Raw genomic sequence first — 20,552 nt, 5'->3', positions numbered from 1 at the left:
GATCATTGAGGGAAACCAAATAGAAATGTATTTAGTAACACGTAGCTGAAGCTTTTGCTGGATATTGGACTAGAATCTGGAAAAAGACACGAATTTTCAGTCAGATCCAAGTTTCTGTTTAAATTGGAGGAAGGCTTGCTGTGGGTGACACAAGCCTACCAAGACAACTGCCATGGCCTTCTAGTACACAAGCAGCAAACAAGGCTCAGCATACGAGCATGAGGCCAGTCCTGTGTGCCAAGTTAGCAAGAAGGTTCCTTGGAGTAGTGAACCCATGTAATTAATTGTATTCTCATTTCTAAGGACTGACCTTGCTAGACAGAGCCAAGTCTGCACCACTTAAGCCTAAATTGGGTAAGAATTCAGTGGCCAGCAAATCTTAGTTATTAAATAGTCACTGAATCCTCATTACAAGTGATTTAAATGCCCATTCACAGTTTCAATAATGTCATCCCGGAGTTATTCTAATCATCTCCTAATGGATTTACTAGTTTTCTAATTTCTTTTACTCCCTTTTACACCTCTGACCCCAAGTCAAAATTGTTGTCGTCAATAATACTTTTAACATTATCACCATTCTCAAAAGCTTTGATGCCATCAAAACCCTTAAATGAAATTAAAAGATGAAATCATGGGCTTTAAAGTTCTCCAAGAGCCACTGGTCCTCTTCTTCCACATTTCCATCTTACTTGTTAACCAGCCAAGCCACGCTCCTTAGCACATAATTGCATCAAGAATTATAAAAGTGGCCAAGGACCAGTGTTTACCCCTGTGACCAGACCAACTCTGGGATTGTGTCCTAAGGAAATATAATCCAAAGTACATATAAAGGGGCCGGGTGCAGTGGCTCATGCCTGTAATCCCAGCACTTTGGGAGGCGGAGGTGGACAGATCACTTGAGCCCAGGAGTTGGAGACCAGCCTGGGCAACATAGTGAAACTCCATCTCTACAGAAAAATACAAAAATATTAGCCAGGTGTCGGTGAACTAGCTGGGTGTAGGTGGCACATGCCTGTCCCAGCTACCTGGGAGACTGAGGTGGGAGGATCACTTGAGCCCAGGAGGTTGAGGCTGCAGTGAGCCATGATCGCACCACTGCACTACAGTCTGAGTGACAGAGTGAGACCCTGTCTCAAAAAAAAAAAAAAAAAAAAAATTATATACACAAAATTTCAATGAAATGTTTGACACCACTTACTTATCATACAGTGGAAGAATAATTAAGAAAAGGATGTGCCATTAACTTGATGGGATACTATGAAGCCATTACAAACAACTTAAAGGAATGGAAAAGCAGACTTGCGAACTTATTTTCATTTTTTATCCCTCTCCCCAGGCTTGGGAAATTAAAACAACAACGAACAAAAACAAACAAACAAAAAACACTTGAGAGTGTATACTCAGCAAAGATAAAAGAAGTGTCCAGCTCTGTCATGTACCACGCATATGGTGAGTGGCAGGAATGAGTCAGAGCTCCCAGGAGTGGGATGAGCTCAGGCAAGGGAGAGAGAGCCCCAGCGAAGGCACGCACACTCTCAAAGGGAAGGAGGGTGACACTTAGCTGCTCAGGACTTGCCCTAATGAAAACTCTCTCCCCAACCTTCCCCACCCTTGACCATCCTCAAACTACCAAACAGTGTGTTAAAAGCAATATCCAGTCGGGCGCGGTGGCTCAACCCAACACTTTGGGAGGCCGAGAAAGGCCGACCACGTGAGGTCGGGAGTTCGAGACCAGCCTGACCAACATGGAGAAACTCTGTCTCTACTAAAAATACAAAATTAGCCAGGCGTGGTGGCCCGTGCCTGTAATCCCAGCTACTCGGGAGGCTGAGCGGGGAGAATCGCTTGAACCTGGGAGACAGAGGTTGCGGTGAGCCGAGATCGCACCATTGCACTCCAGCCTGGGAAACAAGAGCGAAACTCCGTCTCAAAAAAAAAAAAAAAAAAAAAGAAAGAAAGAAAGAAAGAAAAGAAAAAAAGCAATATCCAGTTCTCACACCTTAGGTCAGTGGGAGGAAGAAAAGTGGTCTCAGACAAGCAGAGGGTGTCAATAGTTTTACGCACTTCCAAACAAATAGAAGGCGTAGACAGGGCTGCCCACCTTAGACCTGGGCCCTGTACCAGCCAGCGACAGGGCTCTCTACAGCGCCAGAGTGGGCTAAAGAAAGGTTTTTCAGTGCTCGCTGTTTGTTCTGAGGTGTCTTCACTGCATTTCCCCTGTTACGCTCCCCACGGGCATGAACCCTGGTCCTGACCTCCTATGGCTATGTGTCGTCCCAAAAGTTCACTGACATTAAAAGGAAGGGAGGGAGAGAGAGAGAAAAGAGCAGAGAAGCGGGTGCACGTGGGAAGCTCTCGGTTAGCAGGTGAGAGGGCAAAAGCACCACCAGGACCTGGAAGAACGGTCTGACCAGGCTACAGAGCAATGGGTTCCTTTTATGCTGAACTGAAAGTAGCCTAAGAATGCAAGAGTGTTTTAGAAATAAGGGACCTCTGCAACTTGGCCACAAACTGCAAGGAGCCGGAGTGCAGGGTGGCGGGCGGGGGTCGTGGGGCGGGGGGAAGCGGTGAGAGTAGTCCGAAAGCAGGCAAGACGAGCTAGACCCCCAGGCCGGGAAACCACACCCGCGGGAGACCCCGCACTCGGACTCCAGCTCCTCTGGGCGGAAGGGCCGTAGGGCAGGATGATTTTTTGCTGGGTGGGAGGGAGAAGACCGGGCCCACTGCCACTGCCCTCTCTCCTCCAACCTACCAAGGTACCAATCTTCTCCCCCACTCTCCAGTCCCTTTTATACGCCCCAGCCCCCAGTTCTCCCACCCTCCAGGACCTCGGGAGTTCCTAGACCAGCGCCACCGCCAGCTCCTAGCCCTGTGGACTTATGTGAGCGACTTAACATCTCTGAGCCTCAGTTTCCTCATCTGCAAATGGAGATACAATGGCACCTAGGTGATTATTACGAATATCAGGTGAGTTCAATACAAGCAAAGGGCTTAAAAGAGTGCATTACCCCCAAATGAAGGTTCGGGGAGTTAACTTAATATTCACTCTTTCGTCTCCCACCACCCCTTTCTTAGCCAGGATTCGGGTATTCCCTTCCCTCGCCCGGGTTCCCCATCCTCATTCACCGACCCAGTTGCGGAGCTAGCAGGCCCAGCTCTGCGTGCACTGACGCGCTGGGCGGGGCGTGGCCAAGTGCAGAGGTCCCTTATTTCTAAAACACTCTTGCATTCTTAGGCTACTTTCAGTTCAGCGTAAAAGGAATCCATTGCTCTGTAGCTTGGTCAGGCCGTTCTTCCAGGTCCTGGTGGTGCTTTTGCCCTCTCACCTGGGCGGGGGACCTGGCACCGGGCTGCGTCCTGAGGCGCCCTGCCCCCCGCGCACTTTCCTCAGCCGGTACTCCCGGCGGCCGCCAACACTGCGAGTGGAACCGCCGGGGCCAGCCCCGGCTCCGGAAGGCGGCTTCCGGGAGCGCGTGAGAACGTGGAGGCCCCGCCGGCGATGGGGGGTTGGAACGGCCGGACCAGGCAAAAGCCTGTCCCTCCCTGCTCCTCCACGCGGCTGGGCGGTAAGCGCTCCGGACCTGAGGCTTAGGGAATCAGAGGACACGCAGCAGAAGGGTCGCAGGTCGTGGTTGTTCGGAACGTGCGGCGAGAGGCGGAACAAGGCTGAAGTGAAGCGCTGGGAGCGCCCTTGCCGAGAGCGGCTCGTTGGTCTAGGGGTATGATTCTCGCTTCGGGTGCGAGAGGTCCCGGGTTCAAATCCCGGACGAGCCCAGGCTTTTACCCCCACCTACACCCAAAATTTAAAAACAGATTTTTCCCCCCTGTCCCCCATATTCCATTCAGAAACTTAAATGAAAGCATACTGGTCCCATGAGCTCAAATGTTGATCCCCTTTGTGTTTTGAAGCGAAGGACCATGTGAGCTCAATTAATACAACATATGGTTACTGTACGCCCAAGGGCAACTGATTCAAATTGCTTTGTACCATGTAAAACACACACTTGAAAAACAGACGCCTAGTGCGGAATCCTGTGCACGCCTTTAACTCCTCCAAACGAGCAGGGGGCGTCATGGATTAGCAGGTCCCGGGGTTCGGGAATGAGCATTTCCGAGGAAAGGGGCGCTCGGGAGATACCCCCCGGTGCTGGGCACTGTCGTGGATGAGTTTAAACCACGCCATAGGCAACCAAGAGCAGATCTCCCGATGACTCTGTACACGCGCTGCATCCAGGAATAGACAGGTAGGAACAACGTTTTCATAGTACAATACTACATTACTAGCAAACTTTTTACATTTTCAAAATGAGGCCTTTTAATAGTATTCCAACGTGGAGTGTGCTCCAAGTTTCTAAAAGTCTCAATTTTGTGTTTTACTCTGACCAACCTGTGTTTATTACGTTTAGTAATCTATCTACAAAACATGCACTTTGGAGATTGTTACTACAAAAGAGGGCTCGTCCGGGATTTGAACCCGGGACCTCTCGCACCCTAAGCGAGAATCATACCCCTAGACCAACGAGCCGACACATTTTTCCCTTGCCGTCATCGCTGAGGAATGCATAGCTATTTACTCAGGCGCCCTCATGTGGTTGTTCGCATGTTAGGATTCGATCTTTCGGTTGTGTTTGCTTTCTATAGATTATGCGTTTTCAATTTTCTTTCTTTTCTGTTTTGCTCTTTAAAAATCAGTAACACAGAAGAAAGCAAAGTAGTTGTCACTATCAGTATAATATCGACCTGTTATTTCGAAAACTGTAATTTTATTTCTATTCATGGCTAATAAATGGCTCTGAGTGTGGGACAATGTCACTGTGGCAGATTCCAGACTCTCTCCGTTACTGAGTTCTGTATGTTTATTTCGTTCTCTTTCGCACTTTTCTATAATGTTGAAATCTCGGTTTCTTGCCGATATTTTTTATTGTAGTATTCAAAGCCCCACCTATCTAGCCTTGTGAATTCTCATCTCTGTTTTTACTCAGTGTTCTCTTCAGCTGGAAAACCTGTTTGCTTTTGGATAAATCCCAAACTCTAACCTTCCCAGAAAAAGATCCTTTAACATATCAAAACCAATTGTATGTGGTAAATAACTGGGTTTCAATCTTATCTCCTCTAACTGTAACTTCCTAGAGTGCAAGACACCTACACCAACACTGATTTGTACTTTGGAATTGGTAACCAATTGTGTGATTGCTGTTCGATTGTCCCAATATCTTTAATTAGATATAGTAGGCATGGCTTCTTAACGATATTTTAAATTCTTTTTTTTCTTTCTTTCTTTTTTTTTTTTTTTGAAACGGAGTCTCGCTTCGCTCTTTCGCCAGGCTGGAGTGAAGTGGTGTGATCTCGGCTCACTGCAACCTCCGCCCCCTCCGCCCTCCAGGTTCAAGCGATTCTCCGCCTCCGGAGTAGCTGGGATTAGAGGCGCAGGCCACCACGCCCAGCTAATTTTTGTATTTTTAGAAGAGACGGGTTTTACCATGTTGGCCAGGCTGGTCTCGAACTCCTGACCTCAGCTGATCCACCCTCCTCGGCCTCCCTAATAGGATTACAGGCGTGAGCCACTGCCCCCCGCCTAAATTCTTTTTTTTTTTTTTTTTTTGCGACGGAGTCTCGCTCTGTCGCCCAGGCTGGAGTGCAGTGGTGAGATCTCAGCTCACTGCAAGCTCCGCCTCCTGGGTTCATGCCATTCTCCTGCCTCAGCCTTCCGAGTAGCTGGGACAACAGGCGCCTGCCACCAGGCCCGGCTAATTTTTTTGTATTTTAATAGAGACAGGGTTTCACCGTGTTAGCTAGGATGGTCTCAATCTCCTGATCTGGTGAGCCGCCCGCCTCGGCCTCCTAAAGTACTGGGATTACAGGCGTGAGCCACCGCGCCCGGCCCTAAATTCTTAAATACTTAGCATTGAGGCTTACCATAGGAAAGCTAGTGCTCAATGAATAATTCTGAATGGTTACAATTTGTCCCAAATTCCTTAACAATAGAAATTTTAGGTGTTTTGTTTGTTTGTTTTGTTTTTTGATACAGGGTCTCACTCTGTCACCCAGGCTGGAGTGCAGTGGCATGGTCATGGCTCACTGCATTTTAGTACTTTTGTTACCGGAAAAAGGGATCTTCACCCAGACCTAGAGAGAGGGTTCTTGGATCTCGTGCAGGAAAGAATTCAGGTTGAGTTGCAGAGCGTAATGAAAGAAGCAAGTTTATTGGAAACTACTCTTACAGAGCAGGACATCCTCAGAAAGTAGGAGGAGAAACACCCTGTCCTTAAATTTTTCTTATATAGTGATCTTACCTATGTAAAAGCTAAGCTAAGCTGTACCTACATGCAGGTGAGCAGACAACATGACAAAATTTGTTACTCTATTTGGCTGGAGTGCAGTGGCCAGATCTCAGCTCGCTGCAAGCTCCGCCTCCCGGGTTTACGCCATTCTCCTGGCTCAGCCTCCGGAGTAGCTGGGACCACAGGTGTCCGCCATCTCGCCCGGCTAGTTTTTTGTATTTTTTAGTAGAGACGGGGTTTCACCGTGTTAGCCAGAATGGTCTCGATCTCCTGACCTAGTGATCCGCCCGTCTCGGCCTCCCAAAGTGCTGGGATTACAGGCTTGAGCCACCGCGCCCGGCCTACTCTATTGATTTAAAGAAGACAATTATTGACATTTTAGTGTGTGAATACATAAAAGCATAACTATGATATCTTAAAGGCATATATTGCTGTGGATATTAGGACATTTGGACTTCTTGCTGTTGTAGGAGTGGGTCCTAGAGATCTTCAGGCTGTTTACTTAACTATAAACATCCCATGACTATGGGTCGTGGCAGGCAAGGAGTGTGCCTTCTTAGTCCTAAAATGGAGCCGAACTTAAAATGGCGTTATTCTAGCTTTCCTAGAATTCTGCTTCCATATCACGTTGACAAACACGTTGATAAACAGTAATTGTGAATTGTCATTCTAGCAAATAACCAACCAGATAGGAAACGAGTAGACAGAGTGACTATCCTAAATAGACCCATTCGTTAATTTTATTTCATGTGTCATGCATTCATCGGTTTATCCATTCATTCCTTGCTCATTCTTTTTTATCTTTTTCCGAGACAGAAATCTTGCTCTGTCACCCAGGCTGGAGTGCAGTGGCGCAATCTCAGCTCACTGCAACCTCCGCCTCCCGGGTTCAAGCAATTTTCCCGCCTCAGCCTCCCCAGTAGCTGGAATTACAAAAGGCCGGCACCAAATGTATTTTTAGCAGAGACGGGGCGGTGGGGGCGGAGCGGGGTGTTTCGCCCTGTTGGCGAGGCTGTTCTCGATCTGACCTCGTGATCCGCCCGCCTCGGCCTCCCAAAGTGCTGGGATTACAGGCGTGAGCCACCGCGTCGGGCCTGCTCATTTTTCAACAAACATTTAACAACAAGTACTGTGTGGCCGACTTCAAACTGTCAACTTTCTTCCTATGGTTTGACAACAGAAAATTATAGAAAATCTAGCACTGTCTTTACCCTTCTTTGTTTTATTTCAAGCTGCCCTAACTTGAGTCTTCAGTTCTTAGGGCTCCAGGAAAGGAGGGAGGATAAGAATACCTTGTACAATGTTAACAAGTTCTAAATTGCCAGGATTGTGTATTCATCAAAATCTAACTGGAAAAAAATATGCCCTGGACACCTAAGAAGTTTATACTGCTTTTCTCCTTAAAAGGAGGAAGCCATAGAATATAACTGGTTAGAGAAAATAATGTAACCACTTCAGATATCTGAAAGCCTCAGTGTCAAGAAGTCTCCGTGCTCGCTCTCTTTTCCCATTTGAATTTACTATCGCTATTATCATTTTAGGTTTTTTCCCCCAATTTCTACTTCTCTCTAATCATTAAAAGGAACTTGTCTTTTACTCGGCAGACCAAATACTTGAGTATTTCATTTGACTGTCATAACAATGATGCAGAAAGACTGACAATAACAAAACTCAGAATATCGATTGCTTCATTGACAGTGGGAAACATCCTTATTTGGTAGCAGAAAGGCCTGCGCTATCTGTCCAGGCACATGCTTCCCTAGAGTTAGGTCCTTGTGAAGCAGATGTAGTACACAGATGGTTGCAGGGCCCAGGAAGACAGTGTATCTTGAGGAAAATTTTATCCCAGCTACAGTCAATTTAGAAGTCTGGCAACACAGCCTTCTCCTGTAAGAATTAACACCTCCCTAAGGACCCTTTTACCCTTGTTCCCCCGAATTGGTGTCTCTGTGCCCAGGGGAAGGAGACACTAGAACTCTAACTTTCCAATTTTCAAAATTTTCTAGCAACAATGCTTCTGGATTAAGACATTCTTTGTGAAACTGATTTGGCTTCAGGCAAATCTTTCTCAAGGTGGCCCGGGATTCCTCTTTGAATCTGTCTGATTGTTATCTGTGAGGAGTCAAATTCTCAGGGTTCCTGGAACAACACTCACATTCCAGTTTTCCTCTGGCAACAGATCTTGAAGGCAAGGATAGGCTAGAAATTGAGACTCTTTTTCTCTTCATTATATTCTCATCCAATTTATATCCAGTCCTGTAGTTCTTTTTGTGAAATGTCTCTCAAATCCTGTCTTCTTATCCCCACTGTCAATACCTTATTTCCTGCCCTCTTCATTCTTGCCCTGCTGCAGTGGTTACCTTTTTAAAACACAGATCTGAACTTCCTACACCCCTTTCACCACTCTCCACTGCCTCCAGAAAAAACAACTCAAGGCTCTTCAAAATATGACCGCAGCCTCCTTTCCTGGCATTCTGTCTTCCCCTCTTCCCCTCACTCCCCTCAAGTTGCAAACCTGATGTTTCTCACACTTGGTAGGTGGTTTCATTTCTCGATGAGTGTGCTTTTCCTGTTTTCTTGGTTCTCTGAGTTTTCTTTTCCTGTTTTCTCTCTGGTGAACTTTTATTCATCGGTTCTCTGAGTTTTCTTTTTCTTTTCCTGTTTTCTCTCTGGTGAACTTTTATTCATCCTTGGGGAATCTTTCTAGATGCTTCCTGGGCCAGTGGATTTTGGGAGAGCGAGGCATATGTGGCTGAGGTACATCACCATCAGCAGAGAAACTTTAAACACTGCTGAGTGTCACTGTCTCTGCTGGCTTTGGGTTTCGTCCTTATTCACTCTTCCCTTTTTTTTTTTTCCCCCCCAAACGCAGTCTGGCTCTATCGCCGAGGCTGGAGTGCAGTGGCGCGATCTCGGCTCCCTGCAAGCTCCGCCTCCCGGGTTCACGCCATTCTCCTGCCTCAGCCTCCTGAGTAGCTGGGACTACAGGCCCTCGTCACCACGCCAGGTAAGTTTTTGTATTTTTAGTAGAGACGGAGTCTCGCCCTGTCGCCCAGGCTGGAGTGCAATGGCGCGTGATCTCCTCTCACTGCAGCCTCCGCCTCCCAGGTTCAAGCGATTCTCCTGCCCCAGTCACCCGAGTAGCTGAGTATAGTCGGGCAGCGCGCCACCATGGCCGGGTAATTTTTTTGTATCTTTTGGTAGAGACAGGTTCACCACGTTGGCCAGGCTGGTCTCGAACTCATGACCTCGTGATCTGCCTGCGTCAGCCTCCCGAAGTGCTGGGATTACAAGTGTGAGCCACCGCGCCCAGCCCTCATTTTTACTCGAGTACTTGTTTGTGTGCACCTAGTAGAGGATGTGCTTCTTGAGAGTAAAGCCCAGGTGTTCTACATCCATGGTTCAATTAATGCATTGGTATATTTTCCAACCTATAGCATGTAAGACACACTTCAAAAGGATCTGCTGACAGAAATAGGGCGAAGTGGTTCTGGTATTTTTTTTAGTTTTTTTTCTAATGTTCTTATAATTTTGCTGTACTACAATGTTAGCTAAAACAGCACAGCTATCAGGAATGGCATTGTTAAGACTGACCTTAGACAAAACCCTGAAGTGAGAGGTTGCATTTTGGGTTCTCACCATACTCTTCCCCCGCTCTTGTCCTAATTGTCTAAAGCTTGTTTCCCTTCCTCCCTGTATCAGCCTCCCACCTGAATCTTTCCTTTTCCTCCTTCACACTCATCTTTCTTGTGCCCCTGTCTCTCCATTTTTCCCTTTTATAAGCCATTTTCATAGGAATCCTTCCAAATACTTCCCCTACTGATTGGACAACCCGTAGGTGGCAGACTGTTCTGGGCCAAGGCAACCAAGTTTAGCAGGGCCAGCAATCAGTGTCGGGAACTTCTGCAGGGCACTTCAGAATCAGTGTCGGGGAACTTCGGCATTCTATTTTTCACGGACACAGACAGGAACACTGACATGCAAAAGCAAAACAATCAAAAAGCATTTTTATTTGTTTTCCAGGTAGTAGGAAATCCGAGTTCCAGATTCCCATCCTTCTGAAGCCAGGAGGGAGGTTCCTAAGAGGAGGTTAGGACAAGATGGAGACTTCTTTTTAAACTAGCAGATTTCGCAAATTGCGACACATACATTATCTAGTCCACGCAAAGGGCAGGCCTTGGGGACAGGGCAAGGGAAACGTGTTCCACCTGGACGACTGAATTAGAAGTCTCTCCCCCATCAATTGAACGCCTCACTATTTTTCATTCTGTCTTTTCTTTCTTTTTAAGGTAAATGAATTGCTTCTTTTTCGTTAGGTGAGGCCAGCAGAGACCAAGAAGAGCTGAAGCGGAGGCGAGGTTAGTACCCAGCAAAGACCCGTGGCGAGGAGAGACAATGAAGAGGACCATGGGACTGGACCCTGAGAAAGGCAAAGGAGACGCTGGCTGGCTGGGCCCCCAGGCGGACAGCCACGCAGGCAGGCGGAGGGCTCGACTGGGCCTGGGACCGCTGCAGACCCTGCCTCCGCGCGGGGCCAAGCCGCCTGGGTGGGACCGAGGAGGCGGGGCCTTCCCCTTGGACGGGTGATGGACAGCCTGTCTCTCCAATCGCGTCCTTAAAAGGGCGAGGGCAGGCCAATGAGCGGACAGCGAGGGCTGGAGCCGGGCTGAGGCTTGGGTGCAGAGCTGGCGAGCCGCGGCTGGGGCCGGAGTGGGGAGCGCAGCGTGGAGGTGCCACCCGGCGCGGGTGGCGGAGAGATCAGAACCGTCTTCCCCAAGCCAAGCCAACCTCAGCGGGGACCGGGGCTTAGGGGCGCGGCGGCGGCGACTGCAGCGGCTGGACGATGGCAGCGCCCGCCGGAGCCGGGGCGGTGATTGCAGCCCCAGACAGTAGTCGCTGGCTGTGGTCGGTGCTGGCGGCGGCGCTCGGGCTCTGTGAGTGATGCCAGGACCTGGGCTGGGACCTGGGAGGGGGGCTCCCGGGCCCGGCACACGCCCCTCGCAGGCCAGGCGCGCGTGCTGAGACCCCAGGTGGGGAGGGGGCGCGGCCTGCGCTCTCTGGGGCCGAGGGAACCCAGCCCATGGGGAACGCGGGCCCCCGCGACGAGCCAGGAAGGCGCAGAGCCTCTTTCTTCTCCTTCCTGGATCCTTGAGTGCGGAGGAGGAGGGGAGAGCGCTCTATCTTGCTCCTTCCCGGGGGGCGGTCCGGGGGAGCGGGCCTGGCGGGCGGCTGCGGTGAGCCCTCGCGGAGTCGCCTGCCCTCTCCTCACGGTGACTCTGGATCGTCTGGGCCCTCCCGGATTCTGATTCGGGAACTAGGGTTCTGGCGTTCTCCACCTTTGGGAGGTGGCGGAAGGTTGCAGGTTTTTCATTTGTAGGGCCCTTTGTTGGTTCGTTTCCTGTTAAGCCAGGCTTTTATTGTATTTGTAAGTTGCCTTTCCCATGTTCTCATTCAGATTTAGGTCTCCATAATAAGAATCCTGGAATCTCATTTGCCTCATTTCCGTGGTCTGCAAAACGCCAATATAAAATATTGTTACTTCAAGGTTAGAATGCAAAGAGCTTGGAATACCAGTGAGATGGCTTAAAAGAATTTGGTCAAATCCATCATAATTCCAGACGTAGCCACCATAATTTGATAAGACACAGAGCATTAAAAAGCATAACTTTCCTAAAGGAAAAAAAAAAAAGCTCCTTTTTCTTACCAAATATTGTGACTCAGGCTTAAGGTAAACCTTGGGCTCAATTTATGGGAATTGGATGAGTTGTTTTATGGACATCTGAAGTGGTATCTGCCACAGGACTTTTCTGTGTTGTTGTTCAAAGCAAAGTACTTGTTGCTGTCTCCGAATTCGGTTAAAAAATAGTTATAAAGAAGGCCAGCTGCTAAGAAACCACGTAGATTTTTTTTCATTCCCTTTGTTTTCAAAATGTCAGTTGCATCACAGTATCTGAATACCAGAGTTTACTCAGTAATTTCTTTCTTCATGGAAAAGTTCTTAATATAATCCTTGGACCAGGGAAACTAGGTGAAGTTCTGTTGGATCACCAACTGTTCCACTTAAACAGTGATTCCAGGGGCTGTAAAGCGTAAAGGTAAAGTCTCCCTACCCTCCAGAGGTTAACAGATGATGACACACTTTGTATAAGACACAATCCATTCTGTATTTTGTCTTAGAAAAAAAGGTTAAAAGTGTGTTTGGTGGTGGTGGTATTTGTGTTTAATCAAACACATAGAAAATAGCCTAAAATTAAAGTTTATCAGAAATATGCTTCAGACAATTATTATGCATGAGAGGTCAGACATTGCTATGGAGGACAAAGCAGTTAGGGTGATCTTAATTAAAATCGGGGTATTAAACGTAGCAGGAGTGCAAAACTACATAGTAGTGGAAAGGTCACTAGAGTAATAGCCCCATACACCTTGGACATAATTCTTCAGTAATGAAGATGAATGTTGATATGTAAAAATCAACAGCTGATGTTATTGGTTCAATTTAGAAAATTATTGTATCTAAAATTCTTGCTAAATCACCGTTTTTCTGGTCATGGATACTGCACATTAGAGTTCATCTTTTACAGGAAAGCTTGTCAAGTTTTATCAAGACAGTTATTCAGCAAACATTTACCAAGCACCTTTTAAGTGTTAAGCACCAAGCTACTCTAGGAAAGAGAGTCCTCACCTTTGAATAATTTGCAATTCAGTGAGAGAAACACTGTGAAAAGTGCTATAAAAAGTCTGTTTTTTTTCCCCTGCGGCAGGTGGTGGTAGGATGGGTCTCACTGTATTGCCCAGGCTGCTCTGGAGCTGAAACTCCTGGGCTCCAGTGATTCTTCTGCCTTTTCCTCCCAAGCAGCTGGGGCTACAGGTGTGTGCCACTGTGTAGGGTCAGAAGCACATTGGTAAAGATGTACTGTGGAAGCTTGAAGGAGGGTCATTCTCTCAGATTGTAGTTCAGGCTACTGGAGGAAAGGAGTTTAAACTGAGTAGGCATGGGGGAGGGGCAGAAGTACATACAGAGTTATGAATGAACCTGTTGGTCGTTCAGTATAGTGGGAGGTTGGACTGTATATAAGGGGGATGGTGGGAGTTGAGGCAGGAGAGCCTCCCAAGGGCACCAACTTACAAAAGGCCTTGTCTGCCACACTTAATCCAATGAGGATTTCTCTGTCTATTGAGATGTGAAGGATGGCTTAGAGTGGGGTGAGGCTGAAGCCAGAGAAGGCAGAGGACTATTTTAATAATCCAGGGGAGGATGCTGAAGATCTGAATTCAAGCATTGGGCCATGAAGAGAGGACACATATTCATGAGCCACTTAGGAAGTACATTTGATAGAGCTTGGAAACATTGATGCAGGCTTGAAAGAGGAGGTGGATAAAATGATCATAGGTTTTGGGCTTGGGAAGCTGGGCATATTTTTGGCCTTTTCACAGATGGGTGAATAGGAGTCTTGGGGGAAGAAGATGATGGAGATAATTTTGAACATGTTGAGTTTGAGATGCGGGTAAGACAGCCAAATGGAGATGGGCAGAAAAAAATTGGATAGACAGTTCTGGAGGTGAGGAGAAAGTTCTGGTTGGAAATGGAGATTTGGAGAATTATGTGGCTAATAGTTAAAGCTTGGATTGTTTGGATGAGGTCATCCAGGGAAAATGCACTGAAGAACATCGCAGAGAGCCAAGGACAGAGTTCTGGGGTATATGAAACCTGAGAAAGAGGCTCTGTGACTAAGAGAAAAACCAGGCGAGTTTGGTATTTCAGCATTGTCAGATGAAGAGAGATTAAATGTGATAAGAATTCACTGAATTTGGCAATTGAAATGAGCACACAGTATATGAGGACTAAATCTCCATAATTTGTACCATCCATTTCAGTAAATGGAACCTGCATACATCTAATTGTGCAGGCCAGAAACCTAGGGTCCAGGCCTGATTCTTCCCTGTCCTTCACATCCAATCAGTTCTCCCGTCTTTAAAATGCATCTGGAATTGATGTTTTTTCTACCTCCACTCCTAGCCTTTTAGTCAAAGTCACCATCATTTCTTGCCTATATTACTGTGATAGCCTTCCAGCTGCTCTTCCTCTTTTTCCCCCTCTGGGATTTTTTTTTTTTTTTGGTTATGGAGTCTTGCTGTGTCTTGCCCAGGCTGGAATGCAGTGGTGCAATCTCAGCTCACTGCAACCTCCGTATCCCAGATTCAAGTGATTCTTCTTGTGCCTCAGCCTCCCAAGTAGCTGGGACTACAGGTGCATGCCACCATGCCTGGCTAATTTTTGTATTTTTTAGTAGAAACTGGGTTTCACAATGTTGGCCAGGCTGATCTCGAACTCCTGACCTCGTGATCCACCCACCTTGGCCTCCCAAAGTGTTGGAATTACAGGCCTGAGCCACCTCACCTGGCTGATTTTTTTATTTTTAGTAGAGACAGGGTTTCACCATGTTTACCAGGTCTGGAATTCCTGACCTCAAGTGACCGGCCTGCCTCAGCCTCCCAAAGTGCTGGGATTACAGGCATGAGCCACCACGCCCAGTACCCCGCTTGGTTCTTTTTATTCCATTCTTCACAACACTGCAAGAATGATTTTGTTAAAATGCAAATCAGATCATGTTGCTTTCTTGTTTAAAATCCTTAATGACTTCACATTGCACTTGGAATGAAATTTAAACGTCCCATAGCCTAAAAAGCTCTTTGTGATCTGGTTTCTGCCTATGTCTGTGACCTCAACTTGTACCACCCACCACCCCCTTCTCACTATATTCAAGCCACTCTGCCATCTTTCTGCTCTGTGACGCCCATCCCACCTCAGGGCCTTTGAACTAGCTGTTCTGATGTTGCCCAGGGCTGGCTCCCTTTCATCATGGAGGCTTTAACATAAGTTTCACTTCTTTAGGGAGACCTCTCTGACCACCTTACTCTAGGATACTTACCTGTTACTATTTGCTGGTTTGCTGTTTACCTCCTTATTGTAATTTCTATTTGGTTTTTCTTCTCTTTTTTTTCCTCCATCAGAATCTAGGACAGACAAAGCATCTGTCTTGCTTATAGAAGTTTCCTAGTGCTTAACATAGTGGATATGGTAGATGCTAAAAATATTTGTTAAATGGCAGTGAGGCATAGGCATGTCTTGACAACAGTTTGGTAGGAGTTTGCAATATGTAGTTATGATTTAGCATGGTATAAGTAGATACTCAATATGTGTTTATGCAAGAAGAAGATTTTTCCCAAGTGTGATTTCATGCATTGCTTGATTATTTCTCATTATCAGTTCCCTTGGCCTTTTACTTGTTTACTAGTCGGGATAGTAAAATAGAAACTTAGTCCTATAAAATATATTTTTGTTTACTCCAACTCCAGGATATCCACTAGGCTTAGATGCTGCCAAAAGAAAAAGATAAATATTAAGTGAAAGACAGCTATATGCAAAAGTACATAAAATGCAAATTTGTGTTTTTACTAAGTCTAATTTATTATTCAACTTATGAACACCTCCTAGGCACCAGGCACTGTTTATGTATGGGATGCAGCCGGGACCCTAGATGCTAGTGAGAAGTGACAGATAGGAAACATCTACTCAAATAAATAATGCCAAAGGACAGATTAAATTCCCGACAGTCACAACTTTTAAGAAAATATGATTGATTTAATATGATAATTTGCAGCAAATTTTTAAATTTGGAACATCTTATTTGTGTTACAAGATATTTTTAAAACTTACAAGGGATATATTGTAGGATTTCTTTAAAGGTTGATCTTTCCCACTGAGTTTTAAAAATGTGATTTAATTGGGAAAAACATAGCTTTTCAGAAATATTGCTGTTTCTCCTCCAGCCAGTAGATGCTGGTGTACCTCCTAAATATTTCTCACCACCCCCTTCGCATCCGCACTGAAGCTAATATAGTGCAGACAGAATCACGTCTCTCCTGGATAATTACAGCCTTCTGACTGGAGCCTGAGTGTTTTTGAGTTGTATCTTTTATCTGAGAATTTGAATTATTTGTGTAAGACATCTCATATGTACCTCAATCTTGGAAAGATTTCTCATCTTGCTCTCTAAGACCACAGATGTCATTTTAAAAGGGAGAGTAAAATGGTAAGCTTTGGCATGTAATTTGTTATAAATTAGTCTTTAGCCCCATGGAAGGCAATATAGCTATTAGAAGAACTAGAAGCATCTCCTGAGGTCTCAAGTGTCGAATGGCTCTGAGACTTAACCCCTAAGGCTGATGTTAATATATTAAGCCTTCATGTATCTTGAATGATATTCCTTTTTTCCTTTTCCACTCTTACTTTGCTAAGTCTTTGGACATTAGCAGTGCCCTAGAGTCCAGACAAAAGTCTTTGGAATTTTTGCTGCTGTAAGAAAGCAGAGGTCAGTTGACTCCGTTCACCATAGTGCATAAATTGAGAAATTGTAGTTGTCTCCTGGGATATATATATCTTTGCCTTTAAACCCCTTTAGTTATTCATTATATCTCTTTTTTTTTTTTTGGAGACAGAGTCTCGTTTTGTCACCCAGGCTGGAGTGCAGTGTGCAATCTCGGCCCACAGCAACCTCTACCTCCCAGGTTCAAGTGATTCTCCTGCCTCAGCCTCTTGAGGAACTGGGATTACAGGCATGAGCCACCACGCCAAATTTTTTTTTGTTTTTGAGACAGGGTTTCGCTCCTGTTGCCTAGGCTGGAGTGCAGTGGCTTGATCTTGGTTCATTGCAGCCTCCACCTCCCAGGTTCAAGTGATTCTTCTGCCTCAGCCTGCCAAGTAGCTGGGATTACAGGCACCTGCCACCATGCCTGGCTAATTTTTTGTATTTTTAGTAGAGACAGAATTTTGCCATGTTGGGCAGGCTGGTCTCCAACTCCTGACCTCAGGTGATCCACCCGCCTCGGCCTCCCAAAATGCTAGGATTATAGGCATGAGCCACCGTGCCCAACCTATTCATTGTCTTTCAATGCATGTGGCTACTGTAATTTTTTATTCACTTATAATTTTTTCTTGATCCCGTTAGGCCTTTATCCAAGATGATTTCATTGATAAATCTCCTTCAGTAGGTTTTTTCTTCTAAACTCAGAGTCTCTAGAAACTGTGATAACTTTTGATACCTCTCATCTTACTGTCAGAACATAGAGCTTGAGTAATTTTTTAGCAACAGTGATACATTGAATCCAGTACTTAGGTTTAATTGATTGGGGTTAGAAATGGCCGTATGTCTTTGCGTATCCTATGTATTGCAGATAAGATTGCCCCATAGAATGAAATCCGTGACTTAAGTTTTGTTAGGAGCATTCTGCAACCAACTGAACAAACCCCGATGAACTTGCAATGAACACTTTTTTATACTGGGACCCTGATATTCTACTTGGAGATCTAGGGAGTTTATTATGTGCATTTTAAAAGATGCTGTGCTGGGCGCGGTGGCTCAAGCCTGTAATCCCAGCACTTTGGGAGGCCGAGACGGGCGGATCACGAGGTCAGGAGATCAAGACCATCTTGGCTAACACAGTGAAACCCCGTCTCTACTAAAAAATAAAAAAAAAATTTAAAAAACTAGCCAGGCGAGGTGGCAGGCGCCTGTAGTCCCAGCTACTTGGGAGGCTGAGGCAGGAGAATGGCGTAAACCCGGGAGGCGGAGCTTGCAGTGAGCTGAGATCTGGCCACGGCACTCCAGCCTGGGCAACAAAGCAAGACTCTGTCTCAAAATAAATAAATAAATAAATAAATAAATAAATAAATGATGCTGTTATCGGCTGGGCATGGTGGCTCATGCCTGTAATCCCAACACTTTGGGAGGCTGAGGCGGATGGATTGCCTGAGGCTGAGGCGGATGGATTGCCTGAGCTAAGGAGTTCAAGACCAGCCCGGACAACATGATAAAACCCCCATCTTGACTGAAAATAAAAAAAATTAGCTGGGCATGGTGGCGTATGCCTATAATCCCAGCTACTCGGGAGGCTGAGGCATGAGAATCACTTGAGCCTGGGAGGCAGAGGTTGCAGTGAGCTGAGATCATGCCACTGCACTCCAGACTGGGTGATAAAGTGAGACATCCTGTCTCAAAAGAAGAAAAAAAAGACGCTGTTATTAAAATTCAGAAATGTGTTCTTTTCTCTCCAGACATTAAGTTTACAATGTGAAGTTATATAAATTTAACATAATCATGTGCTTCTTCCAGATAACACTTGGTAAACTTGAAAAGATGAAAAGTTATAAGGTGTTGTATTGTCAGTTTAGCTTCAATGAGAACCTAGTGACCCTGTGGCCAGACAGTGTCTAATAGTTATTCTCTAGTCAAGTCCAGGTTATCATTGCTGTATATGTTCTTCCAAAGGGTATTGCTGAGGAATAGGAAGCATAGATAGAAGACTCAGGTTCCTAAGAGAAATGTAGTAAAATGCAAATATTTGAAATCTCCTAGATGTCTGAAAAGGGCAAAGAAAGAGAGTGAGTGAGCAGTTATGGAGATGTTTTCACTTCTCCCTCTCCCTTTTCTGTTTCTTAGCCCTTAGAAGTTAGGGCATAGAACTAGGTTCATGTTATATCTTATGCTCTGCTGTCATTTATTGAGTGCTTGACTATGTGCCACGCCTCTGCTAAGCAGTTTACTTACATACTCCTCACAGCTCTGTGCAGTAATTATTTTTTATTAATTTTATAGATAAGAAGACTAAGTTTCAGAGAGATTGTGTAACTTGTCTAAGATCACACAGCTAATATATGGTAGAGTTGAGACTCCAAAGCACATGTTTGCAACCACTCTCCTATATTATGGAATTTTTTCTTCAAAGTCTCTAAACATTTTGGGGAAGATTCTGGAATATCTTAAGTGTTTACAGAGTGGCTTTTTAGCTGTCCTGGGGCATCCAAATTTCTTCCTCTTTGGAGTAATGTTGTTTGTGCCAAGATCCCTCATGCCTTGATACTGCTGACTCTGTCAAAGAGAAATAAAGCTGCCGTGTTGAAGCCATCCTCACCAACCACGCAGAATCTCTTTGTGCCACCCAATACTCTAAATGCTCCTCAGGGATTTTTAATGATGTTTTTGTTTGTTCGTTTGTTTTTTGTTTTTTGAGACAGAGTCTCTCGATACGGCCCAGGCTAGAGTGCAGTGGCACGATCTCCACTCACTTGCAGCCTCCACCTCCCTGGTTCAAGCGATTCTCCCGTCTCAGCCTCCCGAATAGCTGGGATTATGGGTTCCTGCCACCACACCGGGCTAATTTTAGTATTTTTAGTAGAGACAGGGTTTCACCATGTTGGCCAGGCTGGTCTTGAACTCCTGACCTCAGGTGATCCACCTGCCTCAGCCTCCCAAAGAGTTGGGATTACAGATGTGAGCCACCGCGTCCGCTGATGTGGTTCTTGTAGGTTCTTGTCACTCATACCTCTCCTGCTATCGAGAGCACAAGCATGAATCCATTATACTGAGTGTCTGATACCTTACTGGGCTCAGAATGGTTCCTTGCCCCTCATTAGCTGACATGACATGTAGAAGAAGCCACTAAGCCTTGACTTTCTTCCTTTGAGATGAGTTCTTCTCTGGAGGCTGTGCAGGTCCTTTTGCAATTAGACTCCTGGCATGCTTGCCCTACAAAATGTCCAAACAGGCCCAGGCATCCAAACCAGAGACTCCTCGCTTGTACCTCTTCTTGGCTCCTCTGCCCCATTGACAGAGGTTCTGTAGCCATGTTATCTGCCACAAGTCGGAGGTCTAGCACTTGTCTGTTAACTCTTGGGAACTTTGAGTCTTGATCATTTTCAGCTATTAGGAATTTAATTCTTTTTTTTTTTCTTCAGTGACTGCAAATTTAGAACTCCAGTGAGGCTTGCTGAATCTTGCACACTAAAGAAATTGGTGAATGGATTAATAATGAACAGAGGTGATGCTAATTTATAATCAGGTTGAATAATATGGATTTAAGACCAGAAAATGGGCCAGGTGCAGTGGCTCATGCCTGTAATCCCAGCACTTTGGGAGGCCGAGGCAGACGAATCACTTGAGGGCAGGAGTTTGAAACCAGCCTGGCCAACGTGATGAAACCCCATCTCTACTAATAATGCAAAAAATTAGTTGGATGTGGTGGCACGCACCTGTTATCCCAGCTATCTGGGAGGCTGAGGCACGAGAATCGCTGGAAACTGGGAGACGGAGGTTGCAGTAAACCAAGATTGTGCTACTGCACTCCTGCTTGGGCGACAGAGTGAAACTGTGTCTCAAAAAAAGAAAAAAAAAAGGATCAGAAAATGCTAAGGAGGCAGGAGGATCACACGAG

At 45.9% G+C, this 20,552-nt stretch overlaps 1 protein-coding gene and 2 non-coding genes across 3 annotated transcripts in view; 2 read left to right on the top strand and 1 right to left on the bottom strand.

Annotated features, from left to right (window-relative positions):
• The first annotated feature begins 3,702 nt into the window (after window positions 1-3,702).
• On the top strand, window positions 3,703-3,774 carry TRNAP-CGG (transfer RNA proline (anticodon CGG)). Its single transcript has one exon. It is a non-coding gene; the product is annotated as a tRNA-Pro (tRNA).
• Window positions 3,775-4,453: 679 nt separating this feature from the next.
• On the bottom strand, window positions 4,454-4,525 carry TRNAP-AGG (transfer RNA proline (anticodon AGG)). Its single transcript has one exon. It is a non-coding gene; the product is annotated as a tRNA-Pro (tRNA).
• Window positions 4,526-8,905: 4,380 nt separating this feature from the next.
• MPZL1 (myelin protein zero like 1) overlaps window positions 8,906-20,552 on the top strand; it is a 64,938-nt gene continuing 53,291 nt past the window's right edge. The window contains exons 1-3 of the mRNA XM_007989650.3: window positions 8,906-9,038; window positions 9,154-9,288; window positions 10,598-11,215. Of these exons, the coding sequence (XP_007987841.2) occupies window positions 11,125-11,215 (91 nt within the window). The 5' untranslated portion in view covers window positions 8,906-9,038; window positions 9,154-9,288; window positions 10,598-11,124. The remainder of the gene's footprint in view (window positions 9,039-9,153; window positions 9,289-10,597; window positions 11,216-20,552) is intronic.

Source organism: Chlorocebus sabaeus, chromosome 25, assembly GCF_047675955.1.
Source record: "Chlorocebus sabaeus isolate Y175 chromosome 25, mChlSab1.0.hap1, whole genome shotgun sequence".
NCBI classification, from domain to species: Eukaryota; Metazoa; Chordata; class Mammalia; order Primates; family Cercopithecidae; genus Chlorocebus; species Chlorocebus sabaeus.
This window is presented reverse-complemented; position numbering and strand designations above follow the sequence as displayed.